General features: G+C 35.6%; 1 protein-coding gene across 7 annotated transcripts in view; it reads right to left on the reverse strand.

Annotated features, from left to right (window-relative positions):
- Positions 1-18,555, reverse strand: part of LOC150094164 (tight junction protein ZO-3-like) — a 528,478-nt gene that overhangs the window by 369,555 nt on the left and 140,368 nt on the right. For all 7 annotated transcript variants that reach the window (XM_090411771.1, XM_090411769.1, XM_090411767.1 and 4 more), the window contains exons 6-7: positions 16,144-16,231; positions 7,715-7,818 (exon numbers count right to left, since the gene is read on the reverse strand). In XM_090411771.1, the coding sequence (XP_090267897.1) occupies positions 7,715-7,818; positions 16,144-16,231 (192 nt within the window). The remainder of the gene's footprint in view (positions 1-7,714; positions 7,819-16,143; positions 16,232-18,555) is intronic.

Consider the following 18,555-nt stretch of genomic DNA (forward strand, 5'->3'; position numbering starts at 1 on the left):
ATTCTGTTTATGACAACATCAGAGAAAAGAATACTTAAATCAGTCACTTCTTGGCCCGAAGACACAGTTAAAAAATTCCTTCACACTATGCCAAGAATTTATGGTCTACCAAAGATTCACAAACGAAACACACCACTCCGGCCGATAGTTGAGGATATAGACAACCCCAATTATCACCTAGCCAAGAAACTAAGTGTCAACACTCAAGGAGTTGGTAGCTCATTCTCCCTCCTATAATAAAAACACACAACACTTTGTAAACAAAATCAAAGACACCCCACTGGAAAAAGAAGATGATTTGTTAGTCAGTTTTGAAGACTCTGCCCTCTTCACAAATGTCACAATCAATGACACAATCCTTCTATTACATGGCAAATTCCCTCCCAACATCACAGTGCTCTTTGTGCATGTACTATGTTCTGGCTATTTTGTGTGGCAAAACACTTTCTACCTACAAAAAGAAAATACAGCAATGTGCTCACCGCTATCCCCCCCTCCTTTACTGTTAACTTTTACATGGAACATTTTGAGCAATGTGCTCTGGATTCCTCTCCTTTAAAACCCAAAGTCTGGCTTAGATACGTTGACAATGTTTTCACTATTCGGTCTCATGCCTGCCAGACATTAGACACTCAGCCACCCTAAACAAACAATACAAATGCATACAATTCACAATTGAGATTGAAAAGCTGAACACACTTCCTTTTCTAGATATACTTGTCACCCATCTTCCTTCTGGCAGTCTTTCCTTCACTGTTTACCAGAAACCAACACATACTGGCCAATATATACACAAAAACTCCTACCACCACCCAACACAAAAACCAGGTGTCATTAATACACTAAAAAAACAGGGCTTTGAGGATTTGTTCCAATAAACAAGCATTTAAAGACAAATTAAAAGTTGACAGCAATACCTTCCTAAAAAATGGTTAGAGACAAAATACTATCAACAAAATTCTGTACAAGACCACAATTAAAAACAAAAATAAACAAGACTACAATAAAACTGTAACCATTCCATACATTAAATGGATATCAGACAAAATAAATAGAATACTATAAAAATACAACTTTAAAGCCACCTTTAAACCTCCTACAAAATTAAAGAACTTACTCAACTCGTCCAAGGATCCACTCCCTCCACAGCCCACCCTGGAGTATACCATATTCATTGTACCTGTAATTTGCTGTATATAGAGGAAACAGGACACAATTCCTGTCAGAAAAAAGGAACATAAATGACACATTAAATATAACAGCTGTGGTAAAGCTGGCCTTTCTGATCATGCCCTAAATACTTTACGTAGAACTGACTGGAAAAGCACCTGTTGTTTATATCACACCAAAACATGGTATGAACATAAATTTAAAGAGGCCTATGAGATGCTTATCAATCACCCTAATCTTAACAATAATGATGGTCTAAAAATCCCAAGCATATGGAAGGCACATATTCTACCCACTCAACCTTTCTCCCTAAGAGTTAATTATAAATGGGACCATAGGTAATCCAGGATCCTAAATTTAATATAACAATTGTCATGTTAAATTAGAACATCATTTTACTGTAACAAAACTATCTATATGAAAGAATGGTTCTCTGATGTTGTCTTAAATAGAACATAACTTTGATGCAGTTCAAATCATTGTATCTTCAGTATACTATGTGAAATGTAATTTAGCTTGTCTCTGTATATATATATATATTATTATTATTAGCCAGAGCCTATGTAGCTCAGTGGATGTGGCATTTGCACACCACAGCGCTTGACTGCAAGAAGGAAGACTTCTTGGTTTCGAAGCTAGTCAGCGACTAGAAGAAATTTTTCTGAGCCTTTTTTCGACTGGTTCCCAAGTTAGTCGATTTCTGGCATGGGCAAGCAGGTTTTTTCTCCCGGAAACTCTGATTTTTTCATCCCATAAACTCAAGAAAATCGACTGTAGAACCCACATTATCTCAGACATTAAATACGAGTGTTAGGGTTAGGGACCATGAGATGGCAGCACGTGTTGAGCAGTCTTTCTTCACTGCGTGCTGCTTAATTAGTGATAGCCTTGGGCTAGCTATCTCTGATTGGGTGCCAGTGAAGATTGAACTGCTCACTCAGTCTCCAAAAGTTAGATAGGGCTAAAATGGCCTCGCCTACTCCCTATATACGGGAATAAAAAGGCGTTAGCTTATTTTTTTTTTATTTATTTATTTTATTATTATCCCAAGACCTCATGGGGCCAAAGACTCATCTGGAAGGTCCTTTTATCACACACACACACAGCTCGTCATATCGTGTCTTGAACACACTCAAACTCCTTGCATACACCACACTCTCAGGCAAGGCATTCCAATCATTTACAACTCTACACAAAAAAAAAACCTTCCTCTCACTCCCCTACTCACATAACCTTCTCACCCTTGGAATACATTTAGACATTGCATCTACTAGATAGTTTTTGAAAATCTCCCAAGCTACATTTATCTCTTTTCCAGCTAACTCCTCATTCCATACTACACCTGCAAGCTGTCTCCTGAGCTCTTTATAATCTTTATAATGAACTCTTTATAAATACTCCAGATGATGACCTTAATAGGAAGGTCGAAAAGTCGGGAAATAAAATAATTATTTATAATACAGTTGTAGAGTCCATAATTTGTGTAAAATGAATGTTGATCACCGTGTAACACTAAAGGAAAAAATAACCATCATCCTAAATCTCTAATTTTTTTTGCATATCTAAAAAATGTTTCTATCCTTTCATGACTATCACCCGAGAATGAAGGTATTACAAAGTTTGGATTAACTAACTTAAAAAATGCTTCATCTTTAAGTGAAGAAATTTCACTACTAGAATTATTATCTCCCATAGCCATTTTACTTGAGTCAAAATTAAGCTTTCTGGATACTTTAGATATACATGTCTATCAGTCTAAACATTTTGTTTTCCACAACAAATTCCAACAAACAATAAATGTTCATTAGAGTCAGTTCTTTATTAGGCCTTTATTTTCAAAATATAAAACTTATTAACTTCCCTGGGACTATGCAATGTTTCCTTATTTAGCATAAATTGTCACATTCATCCTCACTGTTTCACTGGAGTATAAATATTTTTACCTCGGGCAGTTTTATTACAAGACACACAAATCATAAATTCATTACCAGAGAAAAACAGTTTCCTTTACTACTTTATAAACACTGTATCTAAGTAGAACTCTTTATTAAAACTACTTTATAGTTTCGTATTCTTCTAATTATATCACTTGTCCGATAAATCAATATCGCCGCGTTCTTGACACAGAAGGCGAAACTTTTCATTTAGAGTCTCTTGGAATGTTGAAATAAAACATCTACTTAATCTCTTTTATTTGCTATTCACTTGTTGACAGTCTCACCAATCTAGTCAAAGGATTCACCTTGTTACAATTCCCCAATTCCCTTTTCGGAATCCACTATTAATATGTATTCTGACTGTCAAGTTTACTTAAAAAAACTTCCTAAAACAAAATTCTGTGATCTGTGTTCTTAAACTTCCATTCTCTCTCTCTCTCTACTTGTTTTTCTCATTCCCCGGATACCAAACGCTCTCTCTGTCAGCTGTCAATCACTCATCAATCTCCTTGGCGAACATGCACACTCCATGTAAATGGCAAATGAGAAGTTACGTATAATGGCTGACATGTTTTCTCTGTTAGTGTAAACAGAAGCTTCACAAACCACAACAAATATCACAACACTAAGAAGGTTAAAAATTATTACAAACTATCAGAATCTAGTAAGTACAACAATTTCAAATGCTTTACATTTCATTTTTACAATAATATATCAATAATAGGCACATCGCAAGTGCTATATACACGTTATAAAACCAAAACTAATGATATATTAGAATAGGGAAACAACTGTTGTTTATTATTTTAACGGTATAATAGAACACAGAAACTAAGTAAATAATTAATTTATTAACTTGATGCTGATATTTCGCTGGTATTATAACCAGCATTTTCAGAGCACAAAAACACTGTTTGTCACAATATGCGAGACTAAAACAACATGTACTTAAACAAAATTGTAGCAGCAGCACAAAGACTAGAGTCCTGATTTTGGCACCCTCTATCTGAAAAAAAAAAAAAAAAAAAAAGCTATCATATATTATTAGAGTCCTAGAAAAGTGCTAGTTTTTTCTTAATATGACTGTCTCCCAGATATTCGGCAAGTTAATACAGCCATATTTGTTGAGATTTGGAGTGTGTTTTAGGGCTTCTGTCACCTCTAAGAACAATCTCTCTGATTTATATGGGTTTCTGTGTAGTACTTTTGTGTTTTTCCAGTTGATCCTGTGTGCAGGGGTATCCAGAGCATGGTCTGCTAGGCCCGACTTCCCATAATGATAATTCCAGACGTATCGTTTATGTTCGCTGATGCGGATATTCACAGTTCTTCCTGTTTGACCGTAGTAGGCTTGATTGCATGAGCAGGGTACTTGGTAGACTCCTGGATGTGATAAAGGAGGAATGCTGTCCTTGGGTGAGCAGATGAGGGTGGCTAATTTGCTACATGGTCTGAATGTAGTGCGTAGTTCATGTTTATTGAGAATTCCTGAGATCTTTTCGGATGTGCCTTTAATGTAAGGGATGGTGACTGTTTTGTTGTTGTTCTCTGTGGTGGATGGTGGGAGGGGTTTCTTAGAAGTGTTTAATATTTTGTTTATTTTATGTGGATTGTAGCCGTTGGCCAAGAAGGTGTGGCGTAAGTGAGTCAGTTCAGCAGTAAGAGCCTTGTCATTGGAACAGATTGCTCTCGCTCTATGGGTTAGCGTTTTTAATATGCCATATTGCTGAGAAGGATGATGGTGTGATTGTTTGTGTAAGTATCTGCCTGTATGTGTGGGTTTTCTAAAAACTGAAAATAATAAGGAACCATCTGGGAGACGTGTGATGAGTGTATCCAGGAAGGGCAGACAGTTGTTGGCTTCTAGTTCCATAGTAAAGTGGATTTTTGGATGTTGGCTATTTAAATGTGCTAAGAATGTTTTCAATGTCTCAGTGCCATGTGGCCAAAGAGCAAGCACATCATCAACATAGCGTAGCCAAAGTGTTCGTTTGAGAGTGGCTGTATTGATTGCTTGTTTTTCCAGGTGTTCTATGTAAAAGTTGGCTGGGGGGGGGGGCATGGCTGTCCCATCAATTTGTTTGTATATTTTCCCTTTCCATGTGAAATATCCTGTATGTATTGTGAATTTGAATAGTTCAAATATATCAGGGGGGAAGTGTGACTTCAGTAGATTGAGGGTTTCTATTAGTGGTACATTTGTGAATAGTGAAGTGATGTCAAAGCTTACTATTAAGTCTGAGCTTTTTAGGGTAAGGTGTTGTAAGATGCTTTTTAGGTGTGCTGAATTTTTGACAAAGGAGGGAGAATTGTTAGTGAGAGTGGCTAGTAGCTTCGCTAAATGTCTAGCCAGTTTGTATGTGGGACTATTTATACTGTCCACAATTGGGCGTAGGGGTGTGCCTGGTTTGTGAATTTTTGGTGATCCATAGATCCTCGGTGTTTTAACATGGAAGGGTTTGAGTTTGTTAACTGTGTCTTTGGGCCAGGAAGTGACTTTTTTTAATAATTTTCGTGCCTTATTCTTTTGTTCTTATGTTTTGTTCTTTGTATTTTCTCTTTTGTTCTTTTGTTATTTCATTATTCTTTTGTTCTTTGTACCTTATTCTTAGGCACGAAAATTATTAAAAAAAGTCACTTCCTGGCCCAAAGACACAGTTAACAAACTCAAGCCCTTCCATGTTAAAACACCGAGGATCTATGGATCACCAAAAATTCACAAACCAGGCACACCCCTACGCCCAATTGTGGACAGTATAAATAGTCCCACATACAAACTGGCTAGACATTTAGCGAAGCTACTAGCCACTCTCACTAACAATTCTCCCTCCTTTGTCAAAAATTCAGCACACCTAAAAAGCATCTTACAACACCTTACCCTAAAAAGCTCAGACTTAATAGTAAGCTTTGACATCACTTCACTATTCACAAATGTACCACTAATAGAAACCCTCAATCTACTGAAGTCACACTTCCCCCCTGATATATTTGAACTATTCAAATTCACAATACATGCAGGATATTTCACATGGAAAGGGAAAATATACAAACAAATTGATGGGACAGCCATGGGCTCCCCCCTTCCCCCCAGCCAACTTTTACATAGAACACCTGGAAAAACAAGCAATCAATACAGCCACTCTCAAACCAACACTTTGGCTACGCTATGTTGATGATGTGCTTGCTATTTGGCCACATGGCCCTGAGAAATTGAAAACATTCTTAGCACATTTAAATAGCCAACATCCAAAAATCCACTTTACTATGGAACTAGAAGCCAACAACTGTCTGCCCTTCCTGGATACACTCATCACACGTCTCCCAGATGGTTCCTTATCATTTTCAGTTTTTAGAAAACCCACACATACAGGCAGATACTTACACAAACAATCACACCATCATCCTTCTCAACAATATGGCATATTAAAAACGCTAACCCATAGAGCGAGAGCAATCTGTTCCAATGACAAGGCTCTTACTGCTGAACTGACTCACTTACGCCACACCTTCTTGGCCAACGGCTACAATCCACATAAAATAAACAAAATACTAAACACTCCTAAGAAACCCCTCCCACCATCCACCACAGAGAACAACAACAAAACAGTCACCATCCCTTACATTAAAGGCACATCTGAAAAGATCTCAAGAATTCTCAATAAACATAAACTACGCACTACATTCAGACCATGTAGCAAATTAGCCACCCTCATCCGCTCACCCAAGGACAGCATTCCTCCTTTATCACATCCAGGAGTCTACCAAGTACCCTGCTCATGCAATCAAGCCTACTACGGTCAAACAGGAAGAACTGTGAATATCCGCATCAGCGAACATAAACGATACGTCCAGAATTATCATTATGGGAAGTCGGGCCTAGCAGACCATGCTCTGGATATCCCTGCACACAGGATCAACTGGAAAAACACAAAAGTACTACACAGAAACCCGTATAAATTAGAGAGATTGTTCTTAGAGGTGACAGAAGCCCTAAAACACACTCCAAATCTCAAACAAATATGGCTGTATTAACTTGCCGAAGATCTGGGAGACAGTCATATTAAGAAAAAACTAGCACTTTTCTAGGACTCTAGTAATATATGATAGCTTTTTTTTTTTTTCAGATAGAGGGCGCCAAAATCAGGACTCTAGTCTTTGTGCTGCTGCTACAATTTTGTTTAAGTACATGTTGTTTTAGTCTCGCATATTGTGACAAACAGTGGTTTTGTGCTCTGAAGATGCTGGTTATAATACCAGTGAAATATCAGCATCAAGTTAATAAATTAATTATTTTACTTAGTTTCTGTGTTCTATTATACCATTAAAATAATAAACAACATGTTCGACGAACACATAAGTCTGTCCACACGTTTAGGGAAACAACTGTAAAAAGATTCATAATTGTAAATTATGATTAATTTTACACCAGTACTACTGAACAGTTGTCAATCTCTGCTGCCTCCTACTGGACAACTGATTCATTTCTATATATATAATTCAAGCTGGATTTAAAAACAGAATTCAGTGGAATTTAAATGGTAAACAGTGACTTTTAAAATTAAACTGACCATACTGCACACATTTATTAAATTGAAGTAAAACCTTACTTTTAAAATAATATCTTCTTCGTGAATATTGCCATCTTTCTCAATTTGGGAGTGATTAATTATTTCTTTTATATAAATCCGACAGCCTAGTATAATTCCAAAATCTGAAATGTAAAAATAAAACAAAAATTCTTGGAAATTACTTCACAAAAGACAGAATGCAAAGAAACTTGATATGAAAACAAAATGTTTCAGTGGAGATAAATGTTATTAGACAACTATCATTTATCTAATAACAGAATTATTACACAAATAATGAGAAATATCTAATTCAAATAGAAATTTACATTTCACTTGCTTTTGAAATGTAAATTTCATTCACTACAGTTCTATTTACAGTAAAAATTCAACAAGAATTTTTGGCACTTGATTCTAGCTAACTTTCTTATCTTTTATTAATCAAGTGCCAAAATTTATTGTTGAATTTTTATTGAAAACAGAAGTGTACTGAATGAAATTTACATTTCACAAGCAAGTGCTTCCATACTAATACAGGACAACTTCTTAAAGAGTTTCCATTAGTATCTATTATACTCAATATACTCAACAGTGTCCCTGCCATAATGGGACATGAGATTTTCATTATAGCATTTTTAAGAATTTATTTTAATTTTTCTATATACAAAAGTATTGAACATATTTTTCTATATGAAGAACATTGTAGAAATCATTCACTAGTATATAAGTCAAAATGGTATGTCAAAGATAAACCATTAATGCAAAATAGTGATATAATTTTGATAAAATGACTGCCAGTCTAGTTGGATGGGTGGATAGTATATCCACTCTTCAATTAACACTTGTGAGATGGAAAGTGGGTATTTCAGCAAATCCTAACATAAGCATGAACGTATGTGATCATCTTTAGGTGGTGGATAAAATTCATCTGGAGGTGGATTGAAATACTGCATGTGTGATCTCTAGAGCAAAGTTTCTGGATTAGATAACTTTTAACCATTCATAATAATAATTAATGTACTATAGGTTTACATGGGTAGAATTCACATGAAAAAAAAAAAATAAATAAAAGTGTAATAACATTCAAGCATAAAAAACATTCACATCTTGATTTTTTATTCAGAATACCAAAGAAATGTTTGCAGTGAATAAAATTTACACTTTATATTATATGAAATGACTAAACTACACATGCAATTTACACAAACTTCTTAGTTGGGAGGTGGTTATGACTAAATACTCATTTACACACAATCCAAAATATTCAACTCTGAATAAAGATTCTTGTGCTACTTTTGCATCAGATTCTTTCCACAAAATAAATACAAATTTCAAGAAAAGCTGAACAGTAAAATAAATAAATCAGACCACACTATACCAAATTTGTATATTATTATGAACTATTGAAAGTCATGACCATAGCAGGAATGCTATTTTAAATTTAATATTGCAAATAATGACATATTTGAGAAATTCATGCCAAAATTAATCATTCAATTCATTCAATGGATATAGATGCTTTTTTTTTTGAAGGGTAGCTAAAAGTTTTTGGAATTTCCTTTATATTATTATATTTTCATCTGTTACTATGTGCCATGATAAATAATTTACTATAAACAATTATAAATCATTGATACGAGATTAATGCTTAACATGGTTTCTTGTACTATTTAGATTTTGTGGCCAAAATCATCTAATTAAAGTACTCAGCCTGAATATAGCATAGTGGAGCCAAAAATGTTCTGCAAAGCAAAAGGTCAGAAAAAAGGCAAGCAGCAGACTGATGAGACAAAAAAGTTCTAGGATGATAACATCACTATTCAAAATTAACTTTATTTCAGAGACACCTCAGTCAATCCCACCACAATATATCCAACCAGGATGAATATTATACAGGAGGCACTGGACAATGTCATCATCACTAGCTTGCAAGTTTGATAGAAGATATAAAAATGTTCTAGATGAAGTGATGCTAAAAACAAGCTTGGCGTTAAATTAATGCAAGCAGAGAACTGCTGACCAACATTAGAAAACTGTTTCATCAAGTTATTATCAACAATAAGTGGGGCTACTCAGCAAATCTAAACATAAAAAATTAAGAGATTTTGTAAGCTTGGATTAACCCTAGAACAACAAGTACTTTAAGAACAACTTTATGTGATGCTTTAATACAATTTTAGGGACAGTCACTTCATGCTAATTTCATAAGGCATGCCTTCAATCCCAATAAAAAAAATGGTAATACTCCAATGCAGGGGGGGGATAAATAGCTGCAGGCAGTTTTCTCCCTCATTCATGTACTAAACTGGAAGCATTTGATTACTGCTTTTTCAGATCAATGGCTAATTTCCTGTATGGGTGGCATTTCAACAATATTGCAAAAGTTGAGAAGATGTCAAGATTTTTTTTCCCCTTGTCTAGAACTGATTATACAGCAAAATCAACACCACAGCACATAGCAGAAGTACAGTGTGTGTAAATACAGTGTGATGCATGCAAGAGATCAGAAGAAAGAGATGAACAGAATAATCAGGAGAATGGTACTAAAGAGACAGAAATGCTTGGCAGTGAAAACAGTAGTGCAAGAGATGAAGAGAGAATGGAAATGCAAGAGGAACAGGGAAATGGATTGGGGGGGGGGGGGACAGGGAGACATGGCATAGGGAGAGAAGATGTTGAAAGTGGCAGTGAATGTGTGTATGAAGATGGAGTATATTGCGACATGCATGGGGAAGTTGAGACTGAGGAGATATATGTGGCAAGTGGTGATAAGCGTGATCGGATGGAGCAGGTGTGGAGGAATCATCACAACCAACAAGTGGCTTGGATAGGACTAGTTATAAGCTAAAAACAAACTGCTGTGTTTGTTTACAAATGCCAGAAATATCAGAAATGAGGTGGGGGGGGGGGGGTTGAAATGGTTTTCAGTGATTGAGTAAATTCACCCCAATTCATTGGAATAAATGAAGATGATATCGTAACGGAAATAGAAATGGAAGGATACAATATTTTTTCCCAAGATAGAAAGGGCAAGAAGGAAGGTGGAATGCTGCTGATGATTGCAGGGGAATTAAGCATACATAAGGTAGACATGAAAGAGGGAAATAGTAGCAATGGTTATGAGGCAGTATGGTGTAACGTGGAGGCTGAGAAGATATATTTATTATTATTATTATTATTATGTGACACCTCCAGGGAGTCCAAAGACTCATCGAGGGAGAGTGTGCCAACACCATCGAACGACTGATCCCTTCCAACTACTAACAGCACTCAAACTTGTTGAACTTTTTTTTTTTCGTGAGCCATTAGTAGCAGAGGCTCTACCAATCAACCAACCTTTGCTGGCTGTTGCTATAGGCCTAGGAATGTGAAGGGTAGTGATGAAAAAATGTATACACAACTTCAATTAGTGAACAAAGGAAGGGTAATTATTATGGGTGATTTTAATTATGGTGGTATAGATTGGAATGAAGAGATAGCAGTCGGGAATAAGGAAAATGAATTTCTCGAGTTCTTGGATGATAACTATCTCAGGCAGCATATAAAAAAAGAAGGGCACACAAGGATTGAGAGTTCTAGATCTGATCATTTCATCAGAGGATGTAATTGTGAGAAGGATTTCACACTTTCCTCAAGTTGGTGAAAGTGATCATGAAGTGATCACCTGGGTTGTGGCTAGTCATATGCAGATTTTGTAAGGAAAGGATATATGTGGAATTATAAGGCTGGTAATTATGACAAACTTAGGAGACAGCTTGGAGCTATAACATGGAATGAGGAGTTGAGCAGTAAGGAAATAAAGGCTGCATGGGAACTGATAAAGAAATACATAACAGAATCAATGTATTCCAAAGGCCAAAAAACTGAATAAGGTAGGTGTAAAATGGATGAATGTGGAGCTTAAGCATGAAATCTGGAAAAAAAAAAAAAAGTACTTTGGAGGAAGTACAAGATGAATAATGGTAATAATCAGTTACATGAACAGTGATCATTTTATAAGGGTGTTTTGTCTTGATTAGGGTGAAATCATGAGGAACTTAAGTGTAGAGGATATAGGAGAGGATAGCTTAATTGTGAGTGAGCAGAAGGTATTTGAGGAAATAAATAAACTTGTTGTCAATAAGGTGATAGGATTTGATGACATATCACCATGCATCTTAAGGGAATGTTCCAGGGAATTGGCATGCCAGTTTAATCAGTGGTTAAATTCAGCCGGGGCTATCCAGGGCCAGGTACTGGAACTTTTTTATGCACTGGACCCAGAACATTTTTCTGTTTTCTGACTTTTCTTCCTTTATGGTAATTAAGCCTAATGCGAAACAGACAGCAATGGTAGGTTATTAAGACGTGCATATGATTGATGCAGTATTAAAGATCATGCGACCAAAAGATAAAAGCATAGCAGACAATTGAGTTGAAATGCTAACTCTCTTCAACTGAATTCCATATGTGAAACTGCCATAACAACATTCACTATATATATATATTTCTTAGTTTTAACAGGTTTACAAATTTTAACACGTTCGGTTGAATTTTATTGCTGCCTTGCAGAGAGCAAACTCACACACATCTAATTAATAACAATAGTTTTTAGTTAGATACTGAGTTTGCCGGTGCAACATATGGTTTTGCTTGAGTCCGTACAGCATAGTTTCTGTATGAGGGGACATGTGATTCATTGTCTATAATTGCACTATTTGTTGAGAAATATATTACACAGACTGCTCATTACCTTATTAACTGACATAATAAAAGTACTTGTTTTTCTTGCCTCTGCAGTATAGTGGCTGTTGGGGAGGGCGTGTTGTTTACCACTGCAAGCGAGTTACTATCTACCCGATGTCAACGTTATTTAAGCTTTTTTTCATGTGTGAGGTATATGCGAAACTTTTTAATTTCTTTTTTCAAAAAAGTAAAATCAGGGGTGCTAGTTACATGCGAGTAAAATATGGTATTTCAACTATGGATAAGTACATTGGTACCTTCTTTAAATGGAAAAATAGCTTGGATGACTGTGATAATACAAAATTGAGTTTGTAATGACAGTTTGTGTGTAATTTCTGAAGAGAAAGAGGTCTGTAACAAATCCACAGAAACTCAGAATTCCCATCAGTTGCAATGTGATAATATTAATATGCTGAACGAAAGGAAAGATTTGCTGACTTGTTATACACTTGACCAGTGGATTGCATTCAAAGGTAAATACAATTGGTTATTTTGTAGTAACATTTTTCTGTTTTGTGATTTTTCTTCCTTTACGGTAATTATGCCTACATCATTGTGTTATTATTCAACAACTGTTGACAGTTATTGAATAATAATTGGTTAGCTGAACAATTGGTTATTTTGTATAGGGGCCCCAGAGCTTATTCATTTAGAATTTAACCACTGAGTTTAATAAGAATCTTGCAACAGCACAGGTTTTTCCAAGAGAGTGGAAGGAGAGGGTAAAATTGTTCAACTGCATAAAGGTGGTGATAAGGCTGTAGCTTCAAATTATAGGCCAATCTGTATATCTGGAGTCGGCAAAGGTAATGGAGAGATTGGTGAGAAGTAGGATACAGAAATAGGTTGATAATAGGCAGCATTCTCTGTGATTATATCAGCAATGGAGGGTTATTTGGAGGGTTATAGTATGTAAGTTAGTTTTCACTAACTTACATACTATAACAAGGCAAATACTTTGGACAGAGGAGATGCATATACAGTGGTGGACCTAAATTTTGCAAAAGCTTTTGATAGGCTACCACACAAAAAGCTGTTAAATAAACTGAAACAGACAGGACTGGATAACTGACTTCTGAGTTGGATCAGTGACTGGCTATGAGATAGATATCAGAAAGTTGTATATGGGAGTGCAGTATACCAAAAGAAAAAGGTCACTAGTGTTGTACCACAAGGGTCAGATTTAGGACCACTGTTGTTCGATTTGTATGTTAATGATATTGGGATGGGTTTAACTAGTGATATGCAGCTGTTTGTAGATGATGAAAAACTGGGGAGAGCAATGCAGAGTCAAGAAGATGATGTGGCCTTACAAGAGGACTTGAATAGACTGTATAAATGGGCATGTAAGTGGAACGGCCAGTTCAATGTTGAAAAATGTAATGTTTGAGATTTGGTAAGCAACAATGAGATGCAAAGTATGCACTTGTGGGAAAACTTAAAAGTAGAGGAGATGAGAGATCTAGGAGTGATGGTGGACAAGGACATGAAATTCAGAGGCCAAATTGCACAAGTTGTGAAGACATCATATTAGATAATAGCAATGATGCAGAGAACCCTGAAATGCAAAAATAGAGAGGTTATGATACCAATGTATAAGGACTTGATCAAGCCTCATGGATTATTGTACACAGATTTGGACACAAGGTTTTCATGATGACAAAGATATGTTTGAGTCCAGAGGTGTCTCAAAGATTTCACACAAGGGGGCCAGTAGTCTTTGGAATGTGGAGTATGAGGACAGATTGAGAGAATGTAAGTTGCAAAGCCTCATGAATAGGAGGAAGGGGGGGGGGGGATTTGATTGAGACATATAAACTAGTCACAGGTTGTTATCAAGTCGACATGAGATAAAAGGGGGGGGGGGAATAGACAACAAGAGGCCCATTGCTGGAAACTGTATAACTGTATAAGGAGGGTGTGAGGGGCAGGTTCTTTGCATGGAGAGTGGTTGGTGAGTGGAATGCATTGCTTGAGTGTATTGTGAATGTAGACACACTTGAATTAGTTTAAAGCATGTTTGGATGAGTTGTGTGCAATAGTGTGTATCTCCTACAATAAGTCTCTGACTCTATAGAGGTCAAATATATACTATTATAATAATAGTATATATTTTTAGTGAATACGTTTTTCAGTTGCTATTTTGAAGTATTAAAATAAAAATATCAAAAACTTCTGGTTCACATCTTATAACAATCTTCCCAGGATCCCAGCCATTTCAGAGGAATGTTGCCATAACAACAGATGTGAAAGATAATCTCATTTTCACATGAAAGGGCAGATCCACCTAATATTTACCATGATTTGTTGCTTAAAACTAACCACTCAAAAGATAATTAAATATTGACACACTTCTATGGAATTGGTCAGACTCATTTGGGAAGGTCTTGCTTGACCTAGAAAAAACACATCAGTCATACTGAACTCACTCACAACAGACTGGTAAACTTGAGACTGCTAAACCTTCACACAATAGTTATTCCATGGTAAAACCACCTCCTTATTTGTGCTTGTCAGTGTCCTATTCATCATAGTGGCAATGAACTGCTCAATCTTTGCAACATATCCTTGGATTTGCCATCAGCATCACTCCTTCTCTGTCCCAACTTTGTATCATCAGCAAGTAATCTGAATATCAATTCACATGAAATATCATCACTAACAACAAATGTCAGCAACAAAATAAACTGAACAGTAGTTGTCCAAAAATCCTGTGGCACACAGTTTTTTCCATTGCTGGGAAACTATCCCCCTCACTCATTACAGGTTGTTTCAAACAACCAATCATTATCCATCTGACAGAGATGGATAGATATTAATATATACAAGTTTAGAAAGATCTTCATCTCCCTAAGCTTATGCACAGTGATTTCTCACAACATGTCAAATAATTTTGCAAAAGTACAAAAATATGAAATCCTTCAGATGTGGTTTGATGGATATTGGTCAACTGGTAAATTATCTGAAGTTTACAACTGAATGCCAATAATATTTATGCAGAACATGTCAGAATAAAATAGGTATAAATCATTTTAAATAAGCAGAACACTTAAATATTGCAAAGAAAAAAAAATCTTTCTATTATATATATATATATTATATATATATAGAGAGAGAGAGAGATTAGATTAATAGATAGACAGATAGATAAAAAAATCTGTTATTATTAAAAGCCAACAATCCTATGTACAAGGATTAACTGGCATTGATTTCTCTGCAGTCAGATAAATAGTTTACAGCTCACTGATTATTAAATAAAATAATATTACATTACAGATTATATGAAACTAACAGTTTTTATTGATAACATTACAAATTACATGAAACAGTTATTATAAGATTAGTATTACAAATTATATGAAAATAGCAGTTATAAGATCATTATTCACGTTCCGTTAAGTGGCAGGAAACTCTTTTTTCTCCCCTTTGGGGTGGGAGGCAATGACATAACTTCTAAGTTGAAAAGTGCATTGTGATGCAGTCACCCTTGCTCAGGCCTAGAGCTGATTCCAGTCTTGGTGGAAGGGATATAGGGTGTTGTTTTGCCTGTGGTGATGATGATCTCATGGAGGAGATGGCCTCTCACCTTTTGTTTAAAAGGTGCAAGCAGATGGTCAGTTGCCTCTCTCGGTGATGGTGTGTGCCAAAGGTTGATCTACAGCATGGAAGTCCTGGAGTGAGTGTTGTCTCCACTTGTGTTCAAGCTGCATTAACAATCAAAAATAATAATAATAATGAATTCTTACCATCTTTCTTTTTGCTTTTTGTAAGAGTTACTTTAATAGCTTGAGTTTCTGTAGAATTAGGAGGTAGGAGAACTCTTCGTTTGATCACCTTAAGTGGGGAGAAAATAGGCTGTTCAACTCTTTATAAACATAACAGAAGGAAAAATCTTAACACTCTAAGAGCTATAAATTTATAGATTGTAAGATTAAAAAAATATTTGAATGCTGTTATGGAAAAATATTCACAATCTGATGACTAAAGTAATGCTCTGAAAACAAAGGATTACACGTCACTGAGTAAGTTAATATTTTTCTGTATGTAAATGGGATTAATCCTATATGCATAACAATTCAGGCATTTCATTAATATGAAATTACAGAGTTCATTAATTTAGTAAAATATGTATGCTAATCATAATGCAAAAAGGTTAAAATGGATAACTACTATATATATTATTATAATTACAGTGACAGTGATCATGTCAACTGATCTGGGAAGCAGCCAACTATATAGATGTTTCAATCAGAACAAGCTACTTGCTAAACTATGAAACTGGAAATTATGACAAATGCAGAAGAATACTATCTTTGGTTCAATGGTATTGCTTACTGAATGGGAAAGATATCAGCAGTGCATGGGAAGCTTGAAAAGATGCTTAAATAATATAGTAATGCAGAAAAGATACAAGTAATGTATCCCTAGAGTTCAAAGAACCAATAAGATGGAAGTTAAATGGATGTGTAATCTTATTAAGCAAGGGACCAATAGAAGAAAACGATGTGGAAGGAATATCAGAGAATAAGAGTAAAATGAGTTATGATACACAGGCACACCACCAATTTTCCAGCAACAAATAATCCAGCATCTCCTTTAGTCCAGACAAAATTATGAGAGCACACTTGAAATTCCCACAACAACCCAACAAGCTAACTAGGATTACCACAGATGGTGATCAGCATGTACTCATGTGTAGACCTACACTTTACTGTGCAGGCTTTCGAAACTAAATCTGATAGAATAAGGTGGTTAATCCTTATTCCCATAATGCTCACTTAATTTAGATAGGAGATGAATTTCATTGCCCAGTGTGAGACTACCATCCTGTTTTGGAAGCCTAAAGTGGATTAAAAAAGTTCCATGTTTGGTCTCTAGAGTACAGTTTCTGGACTATGTAAAAAAAAAATTAATTAAAAATATATATAAAACTGATGGAAAAAAAAAAATCCTTAGCCCTCACAGTACAAAATGTACTATAAGTTTCCATATAACATTTAGTGGGTGGGAACATAAAAATAAATTATTTACATCTGCACTTGATGGTGATCTCTCGATTTTGAGTTATTATTAGTGTGAAAAAAAAATAATAATAATACACTAAAATGTAAGCAAAAAAATTATGGCTGTACCCTTAGCATACTGATTCTTGCTTAGAGACCTAAGCTAGGGTTAAATGTAAACAAAAAAATTATTTTTGATTACATTTAACCCTAGCTTAGGCTTCTAAGCAATGGCCAGTTCACAGTGTGGTAGTGTCAAGCTTAAGCGCAATTCAATATTCACTTGCACTGTATCATTTATACTAATCCGTTTAATTTAATAATTTAATTCACATTTAAGGCATATTGATTGTTAGAGCAGTTGATGTTGCTTTAGTAAAATGCAAGCACTTTAATTCATGAGTGTACTGATGAATTATTGCGTGATCTCTGTTGGTCCAGCAAAATACTTAATCCAGCAAGGCTCTGGAATTAAAGGTGCCAGAAAATCATAGGGTACCTGTATATATATATATATATGTGACCTTTTTGGCATCAGTCTTCTTCTCTAATTTAAATCATAAGAAATCTCCTACTACTATTCCTCAAACCACCCATAAGTTGCTTCCTCTGCTCATATTAGGACAACAGTAAAATACTCAATAGCCTTGATATTAAAAAGCACCCTAGCCTAGATGGTATCCCTGTAGTTGTACCAAAAGCTTGTCACCAGAAGTACCACCAATCCTGTATCCTTTACAAGCTGTCATACTTATCCAACAGCATGAAAGCAAGCTTTTATCCAATCCCTGTTCCTAAAAATGGAGATAAGTCAGCCATCAAATTATCATCCCACTGCCTTCACCTTGGTAACATTATGGAGGTCATCAACAACCGGCTTCTTTACTACCCAGAAACCATTCGGTTCATTACTGATCATCACCAATATGGATTCTTCCATTCTTATTCTACAGCAGACCTCTTCACTAACCTTACCCACCTTTAGACATGGATCACATCCACAGAAACTCATGTGGTTACTCTTGATATTTCCAGAGCATTTTTTAAGTCTGGTATCATGCCCTCTTACCAAGTTGTATCCTATGGCCATATCCTACCCTTTGTGAGTGGATTGCCAGCTTTTTGTTGTTCACTGTGTGAACAATGTCAATACCC

This window comes from Typopeltis vanoorti, chromosome 22, assembly GCF_054136105.1.
Source record: "Typopeltis vanoorti isolate ZY-2024b chromosome 22, IOZ_Tvanoo_1.0, whole genome shotgun sequence".
Lineage (NCBI taxonomy): Eukaryota > Metazoa > Arthropoda > Arachnida > Uropygi > Thelyphonidae > Typopeltis > Typopeltis vanoorti.